Source organism: Mytilus trossulus, chromosome 1, assembly GCF_036588685.1.
Source record: "Mytilus trossulus isolate FHL-02 chromosome 1, PNRI_Mtr1.1.1.hap1, whole genome shotgun sequence".
Classification (NCBI taxonomy): domain Eukaryota; kingdom Metazoa; phylum Mollusca; class Bivalvia; order Mytilida; family Mytilidae; genus Mytilus; species Mytilus trossulus.
The window spans coordinates 76,670,546-76,691,321 of record NC_086373.1 but is presented as its reverse complement, the minus strand read 5'-3'; the positions used below and the strand labels follow the sequence as shown (position 1 = coordinate 76,691,321).

General features: G+C 30.7%; 1 protein-coding gene across 3 annotated transcripts in view; it reads left to right on the top strand.

Annotated features, from left to right (window-relative positions):
• The window catches only part of LOC134685383 (A disintegrin and metalloproteinase with thrombospondin motifs 9-like), a 108,766-nt gene that overhangs the window by 76,091 nt on the left and 11,899 nt on the right, over positions 1-20,776 (top strand). For all 3 annotated transcript variants that reach the window (XM_063545099.1, XM_063545109.1, XM_063545116.1), the window contains 7 exons: positions 264-428; positions 1,124-1,288; positions 4,553-4,873; positions 6,717-6,884; positions 10,628-10,825; positions 11,477-11,635; positions 12,737-12,916. In XM_063545099.1, coding sequence (XP_063401169.1) covers positions 264-428; positions 1,124-1,288; positions 4,553-4,873; positions 6,717-6,884; positions 10,628-10,825; positions 11,477-11,635; positions 12,737-12,916 — 1,356 coding nt within the window. The remainder of the gene's footprint in view (positions 1-263; positions 429-1,123; positions 1,289-4,552; positions 4,874-6,716; positions 6,885-10,627; positions 10,826-11,476; positions 11,636-12,736; positions 12,917-20,776) is intronic.

Sequence of the window (20,776 nt, the reverse complement as noted above, 5' to 3'; positions counted from 1 at the left end):
CCATTCAACCAGGAAATAAATAACTCTGAATCAGCAGCAATATTATATTATAATTTTAAGATAATTGTTTAAGTACATGCCTTCATATTACAGACTATATGATCTTACTCTGTACTACTATACGTCATACATGAACTGATATTTTTAGTAATTTTTCATGGGTTCAAGTTTATTGAAGTATAAATATGTAGGAACATTGTGTCAAGTATAGTTTAAAATTTTCAAAAAATAAAATATCTGTTCTATATTTTTCTATCTTACAGTGTACCCAGACATGTGATGGAGGTATTCAGACACGTACAGCATGGTGTACTAATGTCAGTCGACGTAAACTACCAGAGAAAGATTGTCAAGCATCAGAAAAAATTCTTACCAAGATTTGTAATGATGAACCATGTGCTGTGTGGAGAACATTTTCCTGGTCAGGGGTATGTCATCCAATAAACATGATACATTGGATAAAACATAATACTATTTGTCCTCAAGAATAGGTTCTTTAATATATATGTTAGCGTTTTTTTAATGAAAGGTCTTACCATATGAAGAGTTTAGAAATATTAAAAGTAAACTGTAACAGAGTGTTAATAACCCCAACCATATGAGTATATACCCATATGGTCATGACCATACACGTATGGTCCAAATGCACATATGGTCCGGAACATATATATTATTTGAGATTTTCTTATGTTAATATCCTTAAAAAAAACAGTTCATGAAAGAATTAATTTGACTTCAAAAGGAAAATTCCGAAAATATTTTGTTTGTAGTGGACCAATAAGACACATTGCACAGATTGGAATGGCAAAAATTCCATTGTGATGGCAAGCACATGTACACCATGCTTTATTGGAATTAGAATATGGCTTTGTATAGAAAGCAAGAAAGAGGTTTATATTCAATTCTGTATTTAAAGAGGTGAAATATATACGTGATGAGGCAGCAACCCTTAAACAAAAATTAACCAGAAAAGAAATGGAGATGGCAAAATGTTATGGTCTTCATCTTCAGCTTTTTCAAATCTTGAATTTTTATTAGGTTCTGAAGATGAACAATAAATCACATTAGCTATGTTTTAACAATGTGATTCCTATCTTTTGATATTGTTTGGTTGTTGTTATAGTGTTCATCAACTTGTGGGTCAGGAACAAGACATAGAGATGTTCATTGTTACCAGAGGGAGAAGAAGATTGAAGATGGATTCTGTAATCATAGACGTATGCCATCTACAAGTGAACCCTGTAACCTGAATCCCTGTCCAGTTTGGAAGACAGGACCATGGGGACAAGTAAGTATATACTACATTCCCCCCTTTTATTCATATCTGCAAGAAATAATGCTTTATTTATGTAGAGGTGCTATTGCTTCAAAATAAATAGTAAAAACGGATCACCAGTACTCTGCAAGTTTCAATAGTACTGTTATAGAGTCTAAACTTTATACATGTATTAGCAAAACTTCATTAGTTTTGCACTTAAAATCTTGAATTTTGAATAACAGTCTTATATTTGATAGCCTTGAAATTATACGTAACTAAATTTCAAAATCACCCTTCTATAACAGTAAAAAATCAATCCCTGAATAACTCCTTCTGCAATACCGATTAGACACTTGTTATCCATGCAGAAATGCATGTAAAACCTTGGGGCTTAAGGTATTCTCATTTAACAATTTGCATTATGACTTTCTCAATTTCAAAAACACCAAGACACAAATTTTCAAAGTATTTTGACTTTACAGTACTTGAAAATAAAGTTGAATGAACAACAAGACATACTTTCACTTAAACGAGAACATTAAACTGTCTGACTAGAAATAGAATCAACTTTAATTACAAAATTAAATTATCCAGTGAAAATTTGCCTCCATAATGTGTGATGATAGTGTACAAACTATGATGCATACAGGTGTTATACGATACATAAAGTTATGTAATCTTTTTACTCCTACACTTGTACCAGCTATAAACTTGATGTATGGCATTTTTGTCATGCTTAACTACTAAGCATCCTTTTTTTCTATCCAAATCTTGATTTCTTAAACATTTTTAAGGTTTTTTTTAACTTTAAAAAAAAAAATGATAGAAAATAAACTTTAAAAAGGATAAAAGTTTTTTGTATGAAAATACCTCTTAACACATAATTATTGTCATCAATGAGAAGTATTAATAAAAAAGTCATCTTTTTTATTGCTGGGTTTCAACAAAAACTTTTCAAATTAGCCAATTTTATTGTTTTGATATATCCCAGTTGTATGAGATATAGGGTATGTTGTGGTAGTTATGGAAACCTCTAACAGAGGCGGATTTAGGGGGGGCAGGGGCCCCGGGCCCCCCCTTTTTGGGATAAATTTTGGTTGCTTATATAGGAGATCACTGAAGCGTGACTGGAGCGGGCCCCCTCTTGTGTCAGTCAGTGGGCCCCCACTGGATTTCTGGATCCGCCACTGTCTAATCCCAATATCTTCTGAGTTTAGTTGTTTTAGGAGTAATCATCGTCTTTTTAAGATATTTATCACCATTCTAAAATGCACAGCAGCAAATTTTTATGAAAATATGAATGAAATCTGTCTTTGTTTCTAATTATGCTAATGATATGACTAACAATCAGTTACTTAGTGAACTATTAAAATACAAAAATGAGCAAACATTCAATTGTACTTCCTTTAAAATAGATGGCCTTTGTAATGATGGTTGACTAATATGCCTTTACTGTGTACATCATACACTAATCTATCATCATAAGCCCCATGATTTATACAGTCCTTGTGCTTCTTTTAATCACTCAGATTTCTTTGTTTTTGAAGCTTTGTACTATCTTTCAAACAGACAACCCAAATGACCTTTTTTGACATATAGTTGTGCAATAATACCAGTGTTTTATGGCAATATAATAGCTTAAAAGTGACAATAAAATTAGTTTAAAGTGTTAGGTATAAAGCCTTTCTTAACAGATTCTTACTCCACCTATTGGATCAAAGACATGAAAGGTGAATACTTTTGTTTATAACGCTATAGTGATACATTTATTGACTAGACATTTTTAATTAATTATCTATGAAACAAAGAAACTGTTTTGTACTGAAAATCTTTAACACAAATGCAAATTTTAAAGAATAAGGACATGTTTATTACTATTTTTGGTTGTTATAATGTGTTTTTTTGTCAAGTATGTATAATATTGGTTACCATGACACGTTTGAAATCGAAAAAGTGTATAAATAGCATACAATAATTGCCACCATGACATGTTTCAAATCTGAGAAGTGTATGAGTACTAAGACGTACAATTATTGTCACCAATGTGAAAAAGGTTTAAAGAGTATTAGTAGAGCATTTTAACAGTTGTTTCTTGTAATAATTCACCCAACTTTTGAAAAAGTATTTGAACCATAGATGTATAACTCTTATTTATATCTATAGTTTTAATTTCAAGGAGGCAGGTTTTTTTTTGTGTTGTGTTGTTTAATTGCTGTTTCATTGGTATCAACCCCACATGGATTTAACACCCAAATTAAGATTCAGTTTAATGTAGTGCACTATGCAATGTACATTTTGACTTAGGGCCAATTGTACTGATCAATAAATTACAACCACAAAAAAGAAAAAGAAACACTTTTACTCCCTCCTAAGACAAAAACAAAAAATGTTCAAAGATGTTTAGTACTTCACTATGAGTCCTTTTATTAATTTGATGAATAAGTGGGTGAAAATTAGTGGCTTCTGGCAGTGTCAAAATAATTTTTCCACAAAAAATTGAACCTTTGATTCCTGTAAGGTTAATCACCTATAAATTTTTGAAAAGGGGAACACATAATTTCCTTTGGTCTTTGTTTAGTATTGAAATATGAGTAATAAATTTATTTTACATTTTATATTGTCCACTTTTATTTGAGAGCTTAACAGTGGCTTGCCTGTTTCCAAAATAATAAATAAGTACAAAGAATTTATTACAAGTAATAAAAGTATGCTTATTATTTTATTAATTACTTTTCACTGCATATTTGTGGACATTATAAATGAGGTTAGACTTTTCAAATTCTACGTGACAATTTTCTGTGAATAAGTACATATTTATTTGACCCCTTGTTTGGATAATTTTTATGTCCATTTTATGTAAAGTGAGTGTAAAATGATCTAATAAATAACATACATTTTAACAATTTCATTTGGAAGAAGATTTTTATAGACATTTTAAGTTACTGTTTGATGATGTTTTTATCATCCATATTATTTTCTGTTTATCTAGGTTGTATGTTTATCTTTGACCATTCAGTCAGTTATTTTGTCATCAATTTTAAAATGGACCACATGTATTATAAAAAAACTCCTTTATTATTGTACATGAATAATTCACTAAATATTTATTTTAACTTTAGAAATAAAAAAAAATTAATATATAATGCATTGTCATTAATTTCTTTCCAAATAAAATCTGAGCAAGGTAAGTCAAATACCACAAAGAAATTCCCTAAATGCCATAATTAATGGAAACATATTTTTGAGTCCTTTTAAGCTGTAAGCCTCTGTTTAAATAGTTTCCTGTATTTTCAGTGTTCAGTTACATGTGGATTAGGGATTGCAAAACAAGATATATATTGCCGATCTGTCAGAGATGAAATCCTGAAGGATGATATTTGTGATCCCTCTAGTAAACCATATGGCGTAAAGGCATGTGACACTGGGGCATGTCCAACTACCACGACCACAACAACAACTACCACAACCCTCCCCACTACTACTACAACCACGCCCACTACAACAACAACACCAACTACTACCATGGCAACAAGTACTACAACAACCCAAGCTCCTATGTTACTAGCAGTACCAGTACCAGTACCAGTTCAATGGAAACATACTGATTGGTCAGAAGTAAGTTATGCAAATAAGGATCATTTTTTACATTGTGCAAATATGGTTAAAACTTTGCTTATTTGTCTACAGTAGTGTTGCAGATTGCAATAAAGTGTTTTTTGTGTATTGTTTCTATTCAAGTAGTCCACAGTGATAAAATATCTTTTCTTCTGTGACTTGTGGTTACTAATTTCTGGACAAATAGAAAATCATTTTTGAAGTCAGTTATCAAAACTTTGTAGATTGAGGTGACCCAATTTTTGAAAGGGACTTTGTAACATAATGTCAGACTGTAAAAATAATTGTAAATCTTTCAATCAGTGTTAAGTTGTCTTGAAATTGATGATTTCTGAAGGGTTTACACTAGTTTCATTACTTTTCAAGATTTTGTGGTTTAATTATTGTGAGCAAAAGACTCTTTCATGCTTTGAAATTTCTTTTCAAAACTTAAGTTTTGTAATCTATCTTGATAAAATGTAGAATGATCATGTTCAACGTTTGTCAAATATTTTTTTTTTTTTTTTAAATTAGAGAAAGTTATCTTTAATGTCATGATTTTTCTAGAATGATAGAATAGAGAAATTAAAATGCGCTCTACAAACACTTTACTGAATGTGATCCTTAGTTTTCTCGTTTAAATTGTTTTACATTTGTCATTTTTATAGCTGAATCTGTGGTCTCTTGTGGAGAGTTGTCTCATCATGCCACATTTTCTTATTTTTTAATCTACAAAAGGCTAAACCACTTAAAAAAAGTAATTGTAATTACTATATAGAAAATAAAAAAATAATCATAATATTGGTCTATAATGATAGCCCTTAAAGGTCCACTTTTTTTTTATTTTGCTTTTGCTTTACATGAAAACAAATCATAATTATACAGTAAATAAAAGCTATAATATAACATTCCTGACATATGTTTTGAATTTAGTCTGTAAGGAAGAACTCTTAAGAAATTTATCATTTTGTTATGAAAGTGAAATTACAACAGCTTGTGTAATGTTGTCTAACCACCTTGATGTTATAAGAGACTATTAATTTCCTAAGGTCAAGGACATGAGTAAGATTACTGTACTGAATTAACACACATATTTTAAAGTGCATCATACGTGTGGCAGACTGGAGTTTCCTGATAATAAACACCAGGCTTTTTTCAATAGTATCTGCCAAAATTGAAGAATTTACAAATTTACAGAATTGGCAGAGAAAAAGTTGAAATTTTTTTTATCATTGTATATCTTGGCAAATTCAATACATATCTGTCAAACTGATGATTCTATTGTTCCTAAATAACTGTGTCACTTGCGTCACTTTGCTGCAATAGAAGAAAGATATTTCGTTATGACGACAGTGGTTGTTTTATTAGTAGATAATGGGGAAAGTTTGTTATGTCTAGCTCAAGTGTAACATTAACCAGAAACATAACTGTTGTATAGGGACTTTCTCAGAATCACAAGTTACATTTCACAGATTTCTCTTGTTTGTTTCTTTTAAGTTGTTAAGACTTTTATATCAAAACATTTGTTGTTATGCAACCTTTCTTCAAATATCTTGTTAGTGCTAATCAAGCAAGGAATTGAAATTTAGAAAACAAAATTCATTTCGAATTGAGCAAGAAAAAGTTATCTCCTTATAGTGGTATTTTGTCTATACATTTGTTTTCAGAGGTTAAGTGTCATGAGCAAATTCCATTGATAGGGATCCAAATGTCAACTCTATTATTTATAAGATCATTTACCAAGATATTCAATTTAATTTACAATGAAGATTGCAAATTTTTGTTAAGTCTATTTCCTGATGTCTTATTTATTTTTTCCATGATATTTCCAATATTTACCAAAAATTAAATGATTCTCTTTTAGTGTTCATCTACCTGTGGCAAAGGTACAAGAAGTAGACTGGTTTACTGTGAGAACAACCAGGGCCAGTCTAGATTGAAGTCATCCTGTAGCCACTTGATAGAGCCACCTACAACAGAGATGTGTATGGACAAACCATGTGGTGTGTGGAGATCTGGGGATTGGGGAGAGGTAGGCTTTCTATACTCTTAATTACTGTATGGCACCAGCCCCAATAGAGAAATTAACAGACAAACCTGAAAAATTGGAAGTACAGTTATATACTGTGGTTCATTGTCTTTAATACCAAAATTAAGCCTTTATTACTCTTTGTGATTCATTGCAGAGTGTATTTCTGGTGTATAAGCAATATAAAATATGGTGTACTGGTATGTCTATTTACTCAAATCTGCCTTAGATGCTTTTGTGAAACCATTATGTAAAAAAAAAATTCTTATTGATCTTATAATCTTGTTACGTGATTAAATAAAGTTGTCTGTACTAGGTATTACAATGAAGAAACTTTGAAACATTTTAAGGATTTGTTTTTCTAGCCTTGACTGTAAGTGCAGACAGTATGCATTTTTAAGATACCAGTTTACGAAAAATCTGCAAAACCTGCAGTGAAACATCACCATAGATTAACATAGGGCATTGATTTCTGTTTAACAGCGAAATAATAAAACCTTTAAACAGTGTGCATACTGAGATTAAATAAAAAAGAAAACAACCTTGTTGAAAAGTTGTAATCATCTCATTGGCCTTATCTGACTTCTATTGTGTCAACAGGACTGTAGATAAAAAAACTGTGAATAATGAAGGAGATAATTGGTAAAGATGCTCTGTATAGATCTGTATAGTGGGAGGGTTTCTGGTGCAGGAGATTATAATCTCAGCATCAAACAGTCTATATTGTCTGTCTGAGAAACAGATTGGTTCAAAATGGGAGATGCTTAATGTTTTGATTTATAAATTAAGATGTGTTTTTTTACAGTAAAATCTTAACTGTCTTTAATTTGATAAAGCGTAGAGTTTAAGAAAATTTCAGAGATGACAAAAAGCAGCAAAACAGGTTTTACCTGGCAGACTGGATATTTTTTATAAAGGTGGCCCACCGACTGCCATTAGAAATAATGGGGCCCTGCTCCAGTCATGCTTCATTGATTCCCTAAATAATCTACCAAATATTTCTCACAAAAGGGGGAAGAGGGATGCTCAGTCAATCCTTTGGTCTGTTGGTTCTGTTTCATATTTGACTTAAAGGGAATTGTGAGAGTGCAAAGAGGGCAAGGTTGCAGATAAGCACATATTCTTCAGAAATATGGGTAGCTAGTATTAATTCGTGTATGACCTGAAAAGTTCAGTTGGCTGCAGCTGTTGGTAGACATGGTCTGACCTAGATATAGGATGATTTATTTTAATTTTTCAGTAGATATAAAATGCTATCTTTATGAAGCAGCATGTATAAAGGGGTGTGGTGATTATGATAATCTTTACAGATCATCCTAATCAAAAAGATTTACCTTTTACATAGGAATAAAAAAGTGATAAAAATCATTATGATTATATATATATATATATATATATATAGTTTCTAACCTAGGTTAAAATTTGTAAAATACTAATCGTTTAGATTGTATTAGCTAAAAATGAAATCAGGCCTGAAATCAAACAAGTGTCAGGTTAAAAAAAGGTCAATAGAGGTCAATTGACCTGTAGTAAGATGTTTTCTCATATACTAAAATATTAATATATGTTATAAAAATAGAAGAAGGAAATGCAGTAATGAGACAGCAACCAAACAACAAGTAAATAAATTGAAAATATTGTGACTTTTTTCCTGTGGTATGTAGCAGTAGATAAGCAAAACTCAAACATTATAATTTACTACAATATAAAGTTATAGATTTGAGAGAGAGATTTTTGCATATTGGCTTTTACATTGATAAACATAACATGCTTACATATAATATTAGAACTGTGTTAAACAAACTGTGCTCTATCACTTTCTTTTATTTTGTAATTATTATAAATTTTAAAGTCTAATTAAAGCCTTCTGGTTATTGGTTTAATGTAATATTATCCACAAATTGTATGGGAAACCAAGATTATTAAAAGGAACTCTACAAAATATGTAATATCAGGTTTTGTTTTGTGAATTTTGAAATGTACTTAGTCAATGGTCCAGAATATATAAGGCTTAGGTCTTTTTACATTAAGAACTTACTAACACATGCTGGTTTTTCTAGTAGTGCAGAGTTGAGACATGGTAAACAGAAAACTTCAAGGATGCTTCAAAATTTTGTCCATATCTTGATAAAATTGGGACCAAGGATTCAAAACTCTTAATACAATAAAGATGATTTTGTTTTAAATAAGGTTTTGGTATTATAGATTCTAGTTAAGTATTTTTAATAAGTGATGAGAGAATGTGTTAAAAGAACAATTTTGATTTATCATGATCCATTGTTATGATTGTTATAGGTAAACTAATCTTACATATAAACCAGCTGCACAGAATTTACATGTATCTATATTACATGCTATTTGAAACAATTGTTTTTGACACAGCACATTGCCCTTTACTTACCTGAAAGGTATTGTAAGATACAGTATCAGTTTTTTTTATTTATTAACACCTGTATATTGATTGTGGAGGATATTAATAAATAAAATGAGTGAAACATAAGACATCTTACGTGACACACAGGGATGCTTTTTTACCACCTATATATACCAATACACCCTGTTTTGTACAATGAATTAAAACAAATTAATTTATGTCAAGAATGCTTCTGAAAAAAATTGTTTGTGGGGATTTGCCCTATGTTATTGTTTTGATTAGTCTCTGATTTCCGGATCATTTTAAAATCTACAACTTGCTTGAAACATGAGACATCTTTTATGTGACATCCAGGGATGCATGTTTACCACTTACATATACAGGTACACCCTTTTTTGTACAATGAATTAACTGATGTTGTGTTGGCTTCTGAAACTAATATTTGTGGGAATTTTCCCTATGTTAATTTTTTTTTATGAATTTCTGATTTCTGATCCTCTTTTACATCTATAATTTGCTTGAAAGAATTTGACTTTTCTCTATTTTTATGATTTGAATGATAGATGTTTTGGTGCACTCTATTGGAGTCTGAATATTTATTTTGAATATGATTCTATGAATGTCCTTAAGGGCATACGATACAGTTTTGATCCTGTATTTACAAGTTCATGAAAATTTGCATAGAGGCTTTTTTTTACCTGATTAAATCAAAGATGTAATAAAAAATGTACCTTCATGTGCTACTTTTGAGTAAAATGAGGTCGAAATTTTGTATATTTGCTCGAAATTCAGATTTGTGGCCGTAATTTCTTTTTCGAAAGAAAGACATAATTTTTTTGTTATAAAAGATAAAAACAAATTGTTTTTTGTTAAATAATCGATAATTTCTGTATTTTATAAATATCTTTAAAAATATGCAATTTTTTATTCAGAAATAACACATTTAAAAAAAATCCTCTATTTACAGTTTTATAAAATTTGGGTCACAGTTTGACGTCGCGAAAAATAACAAATTATGTTAGCAACGTCATTACCTTCCCTGTTACTGTATCGTATGCCCTTAATATTTCTAGATGCACTTAAGGTGGTACCTAACACTACAAGGAGATAACTCTGAAAAACCAACAGAACATTTTAATGACATTGTATTCTAAAGACTCAATGATCAAAATAAGAGTTTGTCATACTGCTATATAAGCAGTGTAATTTTTTCTGATTTTAAAAACAGTTGGTTCAAATTTTTTGAAATTTTTATATTTTTGTCAAAGGGTCAAAGTAAATACTCTGCTAAAATTTCATGAAAATTAAACGAGCCAAATTAATTTTAGTTATTAGGAAGCACCCTTAACAGCCATAATTTTACCTATTTTAGTGTACACAAACTTGTGGAGAAGGGGAAGAAGTGCGATTTGTTGCCTGCTTACTTCCTGGACGTCAGCGTGGTCAGGAATCTGAATGTGAACTAGAAACAAAACCCGATTCTGTACGGAAGTGCCATCGAGCAGACTGTCCTGGTACCCGATATATCAGTGGAGGTGGAGCTCATTGGAGAACAGGTCCTTGGTCAGGGGTAAGTCCTGGTTAATAGTACTCATAGTGCAGAGCAGATCTGGAGCTCATTGGAGAACAGGTCCATGATCAGGTGTAATAGTACTGTATGTGCGGTACAGATCTGTAGTCTATTGAAGTTCTGGTTAATAGTACTCTACCTACAGTACAGATCTGTTGTAACACATATAGGATGCATCATTAATGCTATTAAATTCATCCTGGATCACAAATCAAAAGCAGCTTTATAATGTATATCTACAAATTATCAATCCCTGTGCAATTTTAATCACAGAAATTGAAAATAAATTGATAACTACATAATGAACTGAGTAAAAAGATGTGTTATTTTTCAGTTTACAGTGGTAATAAAACTTGATGATGGATGTTACTTCAAATTGAATTTAATTAAGATACAGAGAGAAAACGTTTTTTAAAATTTAATTGATAAAGAGAGTTTATGTTGCTGTAAATGTGATACGATTCATCAAAGCTTTCACTTTTACATGGTACGGTAATTGATGGTATACAGTGTCTTATCATTGTAAGTTTGTGTCAGACTAGTTAGTTTAGGCACTTTATAGAAGAATAATGTATGGTAATTTTTATAATGCCTGTCTGATCCATTTTGAAACAAGTATTATCATTATCTGATTTTGATTTCTGATAACAGTGCTCAGCGTCCTGTGAAAGCGGTATGCAGAGGAGACAGGTTGTTTGTCAAGATGAGTTTGGCCTCAGTGACCGCTGTGATCAGACAACCAGACCAACTGAAGTACAAGCTTGCAACACTGGAGCATGTCCTGCATGGAATACTGGAGTTTGGACTGAGGTAATGGCCAAACATATCTAAATTCCTTATGGGTTTTTTAAGCTCTATCCAATAGTATTGCATTGGTTTCTTGATATATTAAAACAATTGAGCAGCAATAGATCAATACAATAAAAATACATTAGAAATTAGCAAAAAGGAGACCTGGCGTCTTAATCTTGCCCAGCATGCTTTATTTGAGGAATTATTAGGAATATTTTACACATTATGATATGTGTGCTTGGTACTAACTAAGGTGTTAAATAGAGGATTTAACAATTCCTCAAGTTGTTTTACCTTGAGAAAACTTGTCAGTTATAGAACAATATTTATATACCTTTATAAATATTGTTCTATAAGTTTGCAAGGACAACCATCTTCTATAAAGAAAAAGTTTTTGACAAAGGGAAATAATTCTGTATATGTTGCAGTTGCCAATTAGAACTATTTTAAATATTCAAATAGGAAACCAAATTTAATGTAATAAACATATTTTAAAGGCATTTAGACCACTGGCCTTCTTTAGATACTTTATTATCTATCTTGACAACATGATAGACATGACACTTTCACAATTAATAGGACAGTGGCCGAAACATCTTTAAAATTTGTTTAATTACTACAATAAATTAAAATTATGACATTTTACAAAGATTGGACCACCTGTTGAAAAAAGTAGTACTCAAACTTATATTGAACCTTTGCTAGTTCAACTATGCGTGAAATGAAATATAAATTTTACAGATTGAAAGTACATTAAACTCTCACCAAGGATACATTTTGTACTTTTAAAGATTACATGATAAATCTAGAAACATTCAAGGCTACATTTGTTAATTTTTGTTTATTAATGATCTGTTATATCTTTATAGATTGTCATTATTTTCCAATTAATGCCTGACTTAAGAATCAGTTGTTACATAATACAGTTGTATATAATGGATAAGTTCAAGTTGTTCCATCAGTCAAAAGACAATAACTGTACAGATTTCAAAACAAATCATAGGTTATTCTATGTGTATACATTTCACATAAATCTTATAATAAATATTTTGTCAATCTCCTTCAAACAATAAATAAAAGTTATGCATTAAAGTACATTATGCCGTATATATTTTACAGTGTTCCCTATCATGTGGACAGGATGGCATTCAGACTCGTCGTGTTTTGTGTCAGCTACCCAATGGTCATGTCCTGTCAGATGGTCAATGCAACATGACAGTCAGGCCTCCATACCAGCAGCTATGTAACAAAGGTCAATGTAGCACTAAACGTAGATGGCGCATCAGTCAGTGGTCCTCGGTAAGATATAGAGACTGGTATTATCGTTATTATCAATATTTACAGAATAGGTATAACAGAAGGAGGCGACATAGATGGAGATATTATTAGTATTTGTGTTTCTACCTCTTCCTATAGCCATTGAACAGTATTATAATTTATGTTCTTTATAAATCAATTCTCACAGTTTTTTAATATATGTATGTATGTACTTGGTAAATGCCTCAGTTATCAGAAGAACCCCTTGAATGCTGTGAGGTTACAGTGGCATCCATGGAGATAATTTGCCTGCTAAGATTATATTTGTTCTTGTGTTGTCTTAGATACAAGAAATTTTGAAATTGATGACCAACTTTTGCAAGTTTAGATTTTTATTTGAATTAATTTGGTCCTCCTGCTTGAACTTGATAGAAAAGTGTCAAAAGAATTAGAGTAGCTGCTTTAGAACTCTGTACCCTTCTGCACTCTGATTCCCTTTCATTTGAAATTCAACAAGTTTCTGTTATCATATCCAAGGTCAAAGGGTAACTGTTGTCTTTAATAGAAAAGTCCATATTATCATTGCTGCAATGATATTGGCTTTTTCACAAGTTAGAGTATTTGCTATATCATGACTGAAACTTTTTTTAACAACTTTAGAGCAAATTTTCCATAAACTTATGGAATGCTGAAATCAGGGTACAATGATATATATATATTTTCAATGTTTTTGATAATGTGAAGTGAATATTTGAGTAATTTATTTGGCATGCATGAGTATAAAATTATATTTATGGAAGGTATGTCATATGAAACTTGTTTAAATTGTATTTCATATAAGCAATTTTTTCAGAGTTCTTTTTCTCCATAGCACTGCATCTATCATTTTGTTCATATTCTATGTACTTTTACAAATACTAGTTGTAAGAAATTCAAAGGTATGACATATGGATGTTCTGAAGAGAAGATGATGGTTTAATATGGAATATATATATCTGTGGTACACTAATTACTCCAGACAAACCCTACATTAACAGTGATAGAATGTTCAAGCAGCTTCAGTTTGTCATTGTAGCTTTTTATTCTTGTCAATATGACGTAGATTTCAGTTTGTATATATACATGTGACGTTAGAGTCAAGAAGAAAGTGTACGATACTACAGTTGGCAAAGTTTCAACAGGTGTATTATAGTAACCTTCATATGTCTTACTCCAGCTGGAGTGTGCCCCAGTGTTACATGTACTTGGCGCTGTATTACTGGCTTCGTATAGATGCAATATTGTGTATAACTTGTTTTTATAAACAAACAAGACAAGATAATTGCTTTCCACCCTTTGTTTTAAGTTTTCTTTGTTGTCTACCCAGTTAATTGCCAACTTTTCAAAAGAAAGTGTTTTCTCAGGTCATTTTCTGTAGGTAATTCAAAACAAGTTCAAGTTTTACTGATCCAAAAGTTACCTTTTTGAGAAAAAAACTTAAACAACTTGTTAATGCTTCACATCCCTTGACATGGATGGATCAAAAGTATTAACTGCTAAATAATGCTAGATGCCCTCAACATTAGGTCAAAAGCATCAACAACTTAATGATGCTACATGCTAGTTTACCCTCTTGATCAAAAGCATTGATCAACAACTTGAGAATGATACATGTCTATATATGTACCTTAAGGAATCAAAACTATTAATAGATTAATAATACTTAATGTCAGTCTACCTTTAGTGGTCAAAAGAATTAACAACTTGATCATGCTACATGCCCATAAACCTGAGGGATAAAAGGCATTAACAACTTGATAATACTACATGTTCCTTTGCCTTAAAGGACCAAAAGCATTGAATTTGTTTGAACAATGATCATATTGGTATTTAATTTTAGGTCTGTGAAAAAATAGATTTTCATTCTCAAGAATAAATCATGACAAGTGTTCTGTAAATAAAGGATTTTCTGCATTGCATTCAATCAGCACCTGACATGCTGCAATAAAAAAGTGCAATTTTTGCATAATTATTCTTTATAGCTTTTTATAATATATATTTTTTATTTTATGTTTTTTTCTCACATTTATCATTATGCGTAATAGTATCAATCAATATACAATTACCTTAGTGCTAACTATTTGAAAAAAATAATAAAAACATCCTGTTCAAAGCCCTGTTACCTCCATAAAAATGTTCTGTGTTAAATAATGATAATGGGCTTCATTCTGTGTTGCTTCATAACCCCGACATATGACGTCATTCCAGAAATAAGGTTAATTTGACTCACACTTTTTATATTGTTTATCAACATATCCTATCAATTGCATATTTCAATTAATTATAAAAACATCCATTTGACCTTCAAAGTCTTAAGTGGGACCTTCATCAAAGATAATGAAAAGTAGGTTTTCTATGAAGGAAATGTGAAACACATTCTAAAACCTTGACCTTTCTTATATTTGAAATTCTCAAAGACAAAACAAATCATAATAAACCTATACACAATCTTTGAACCTCAATTAATGAACCGTTGCTACTTATTACTTAAATTCCTGCTATGTGAAAAACTGTCTGCGAACACTTGCACTTCTTTTTGAAGTACCAGTAAAATTCCCTGTTGATAACAATGACGTATAATAACAAATTGTGTTTATACAAAAGATCAGAATCAGATTATTTTTTACAACTTTGAATGATTTTGATTGAGGAAGCAATGATGCAATGGTTATTAAATATTATTACGTTAAGAGATTCCAATAGGAAGACAGGTGTTTTCAGTACTATGGTATTCATGCAATGGTATTTTATGTGTAAACAGTCAATGTAAATAAAAGTGCTTCAGAAATATGTCCTATATTCTGTTTAATTATTTACCTCTAAAAATGCTTGTTTTTGCTAAAAAAATGTACAATCTTAGATAGAATTATGTTTTGAAAGTTCAAATTTTCTTTTCTAGAAATGTTTCAAGTATTGGCAGTTTTGAAATTCTTTATAACAAAAAAAATTAAGAGATATATACAGTTTGATTGCCAATGAAACATCTATCCAATGTGAATGTTAGCAAATTCTGTCTGCCTTTAGAGTATTTAAAATAAACAAAATATAGAAGTTTTATTTTTCTGTGACCAACTTTCTGTCCATGTGTCCATTTGTTTCAGTTTGTCCATCTGGTCTCGCTCTTATATGCACAACTTTTGCTTGATTTTTATGAAATTATATCAAGGCTTTTTCGTTTTTTTATATAGATTAGACCATTGGTTTTTCGGTTTGAATGGTTTTACAGTTAGTAATTTTGTGGCCCTTTATAGCTTGTTGTTTGGTGTGAGCCAAGGCTCTGTGTTGAAGGTCATACATTGACCTATAATGGTTTTAATTTTAAATTACCTTTTTTTTTAATTGTTATTTGGATAGAGAGTTATCTCCTTGGCACTCACATCACATCTTCCTATATATATCTATTTTTATCAGCAATGTCTCTGACATGTCTGAAAATCGTTGCAGAGAAACAATATTGAAGGAAATATAAATTAAATGTCAGTACACTGTAGCTTTATTTCTTTTAGAATTGTCATGAAATTTTTATCAAACACTTATATCAGCAATGTGTAGGATGAGTTTCAAATTCAGTGCTGATCTATTATTTAAATGTTCCTTGGAAATAGAATTTACATGATCTAATGCCTGCATTACATGTAGGATATTTATGAACAAGTCAAAGAGGACCACACCAATGAATTTTTGAGAATTTGCTCTAAGGCAGAGGAAATCTGTATATCAGCAGGGACAGGGAAGGTTTCTGTTCTATTTTTAAAATAGAAGTGATGCTTTGTTCCCTTTTCACTTTAAACTTTGACATAATCTAGTTTTATAAGTTACAGTAATCATTACATATAAATATTTACTGTACATTTTATTCTGGTGTCTTAATGTATATCAGTCGGTTAAATACAGGGTAATCTTTTAATAGGTTTTACTGTAGGATTAATTAAGATTTTCTATCATTACACAGTGAAATTCAGCATTAAGTTGAGTTAACCTGTTTTAATCAATCTGAGATTCTTTAAATATTTGAATTTTATTTGATCGCTTTGTTTGTTAGTAAAAGAAATCTAGAACAAAGCGTAGACTTCTTGAGTTTTATTTATTTGTAGGTGACCTAATTTCAAAAGGGTTATTAAGGCAAGAAATAAATCATTGTTGTGTCTGGGTTATAAAGTTAATAATGAAATTAACTTAATGAATATGAATTATATTAGCAGCATCTTGTATTGATGTAATTTTCTGTGATTTGTATGTAGTTGTGATTACTTTGTCTAGAAATCAATTTTTTACATCTGTTTGAAATTTTTGTTTTTTTAAAATCACATGGCAAAGTGGTTGCCAAGTCTGTTGGCTTCACTTTGCCATGTGAGAGTTTTTTAAAAACTCTTTGTCATGACCTTTGAACTAAAAAATTTAAATTGTTAAGTGTCATCAACACCCTGTAGGACTGCCAAAGTGACAACTCCATGTCTGTTTGATTGGTGCTGAGTAGACAGATTTGTAGAAAGGTGCACTTGATTGGAAGTTTAAAAAGATTGGGAGGTTCTTCTTGAAATTATACATACCAACAATTCTATTTTAATTGATAGGTACCAAAGGTTAATGGTATGTAATATAACATTGAGATAAAGTCTTGTTTCATCAGACCCCCTACATTTAATTTAAAACCTATATCTTGAATTTGATGAATTGAATGATTTGCTAAAACATTTGTTTGTAGAAATATCATTTTCAAAACTGTGATTATAATATATTTTGATGATACACTGATCCAGATTTTGATGATTTGCCATTGTTTGGGTGTTGAATCTCAAGTGGAATAAACTATTAGTAAAATCATGCCAGAATTAAAAAGAACATCATCCTATGATTATAACATTGCATGCTCTTTCTTCAGCTTCTTTGAGGGTCTTTGACAAGAATGCTTCTGATCATAACATTGTATGCTATTTTTCACAAACTTTGCGGGTCTTTGACACAAAAGTTCCTGATCATAGCCTTAAATGTTCTTTCTTTGCCAACTTTGAGGGTCTTTGACTTGCAAGTTTGAATATGGTGTTTGTCTACCTTGCAGTTGTTTTGGAAGCATTGTTCCTACTGATGAAATCCTCATAAAATTTCCCTGCTTGTTTCAGGCAATGCCAATAAATTTTCTGTGTATATAATTCAGGATTACACGTCAATTTACACCTAGTGACAGAAAAAAACCCAAACTAAATGTAATTTGGTGGTCTTGACCATGTTTTACAAGTACAAAATCCTGCTATTTTTTTTTTCTTTTTTTCTGAATATTAGTGCCTTACATATGTGAATGTTGACCCCTTTAATCTCCCTTTGAAGATGTATTTGGGAACTATTTAATATTTTGAACCATAATTCAATGTCATTAAACATAGTGTGGATTTATTTATTTTCGATACCCATTTTCTTGGATTTAGGAAAAATTGGATTTCTGTTGATATTTGATTTCTTGGTTTTACGAAAGTCTGCATACAAGCCTATAAAAATTTTGCACTTTGTTGAATATATAAATTCATGTATTTCACCTGTATCCATGAAATCTACCAAAATTGGAATCTCACGAATAATGATGAAATCACAGTAAGCCAAACTTTAGATCCTGTATGGTTTTAGTACTAGTACAACACTACCAGAACTTCATTTTACATGAATAATGATGAAATCGCAGTTAAATAGTTAATGGTATTTGTACTAGTACTACACCACCAGAACTTCATTTTACACCTAGTGAATAACATGCAGGAAAGGAAGTGCAATTCTTTAACAATTAAAACATGCACATATTGAAGATTGGGTTGAATAGCTGTCTGCACCTTATAATTTGCCTGACACATATACATCAGACAGCTTCTTTCTCTTTTGTATTAACAGTGAATCATCCTCACACCCCTCTATATTACCACACACATTATTCCAATAGTACCGTAGCTCCTCATAATGCATGTAGTGTTCATAGTCTGTAGTCATAAACAGCTTTGAAGTTATATTTCAATTATACTATAAGTTGTGGTATAGTTATTTGGTATTAATACTTTTCAAATCTCTCTCAGAATTGTAAATGGGACTAGTGATAACAGAAGAATGATCACCAGTAACTGTAGGAAAAGCTGTAATAATTTAATCAATTGAGGGTGGCGGTTTTATTAAATTAAAGGACTATAAGAAAGACCATTTTAATTTGAATTATGAATGGAGGGCTGAAATTTGAATGTATTTTGTTTGAGTCAATGTACATTTTTGTCATTTCTTTTTGCATACCATTTGGCTTATAAGTTATAATTCAATGTCCAACTTTGGGAGATGGGATTTATTTCAATGATTTATACATGGATTTTACATTGAAACCAACGATTTGTATAGCACTTTACATATCCTTGTTGGAACTTATATTTTTTTTCTTAGTGTGGTCCTACAGATAGCTGGTTATAGTATTATCTCTGTGTGGCACGCGAAATAGCAGATTTGGTTACAATTCACTGCTTCTCTTATCCAAAAACTATGATAGAACAAACTTTTTTACCCATCTCTTTATCATAGGTATTGATACCAGTTAATTTACCAGATAATGCACATTTAAAATGCATCTCTTTTGCACAAGCTGTCATTAAAAGTTAAAGCAGATTGATAATTACTTATCTACAGGAGATTATTTCTTTTGTTTTTTATGTCTGCATTTGTTTTAAACTATGTGTCAGGTTGAACCCCATTGCCATTTTTTTTTAATTCCAAGAATTTGTAGTATTTTTGCAATTTTGCAGTGTTGAGTGTAGGTTCTAGCATCTGTTTGATTTAATCAACAAAACTTGTAGCAATAAAATGTTAATCAGCTGTTTTTGTATCAATACAGGTGCAAAATGTTTTCTACAATTGTTTCAAAAATGAAAACAACACATTATCCGAATGCTTTTCTGGATTTACCTCTATCAGGGGCACTGAAATCAAAGGATGTATAAGAACCAGTTAAAGAGCTTTATAACAATAAAAGGAAGTTTTAAAAGAGCCAAATTCATCTATGGTGACTGGGGAGTTATAATTGGTTTACAATTGATTTCATTTTTTACCATGAAGTTGCTGTTAATGTGTTGTTTACCTTGTTGACAATTAAGATATTTCAGATGTACATGTATAATGAAGGGGACAGAATAGTCACATCAAAATCTTGGAAATATTCCATGTACATTTTCAGAACTAATGCTCAATTTTTTCATCAGATTTTAGGACTTTGTTCATAAAAATAGGAAAACAATAATAACCTGCATGTACATTGTCATAATACTAGGTTATCATCTTCAGAAAATGGCAATAAATTTAACTTGACCACAAACTGTGGTTTAAATAGACAAGTGAAAACAGATAGGTTGTCATTTTCTGACTAAATGTAACCCCTGTCTAAAAGTAAATAATGTCCTAGATCTTCTTTTAATGATAAGGAATTAACTATAGTCCATATATTTTTTACGAAAATTTTTTTTTTTTTTTTAGAAACTGTAAAATAAGTTTCCTTCAAAAAATTGCAACAAGAAATAACCTTACATTTAGATATATAAAATTCTCTAAAATGTCCAAAATTGTCACAAATAAGTTCGTTAATGATTTCTACAAAGAAATATCATTGATCATACTACAATGTAACCATCTTTGTATTTATTGACAGAACTCCTAGTTCTATACACCTGAAGAAATGTGGTATCTATTGCAGGCTATTTAGCTAGTTCTGGTTTACAGTTATACCATGTTTATGTCTTATTAATGATTATGTAACAATGCACACCTAATTAAAGTGCATTAAGTATGCATTTTTTGTGAGTCTGACTTATCTGGTCCTATAGTTTAACCTCAATACTTGTCAGTGTTCAT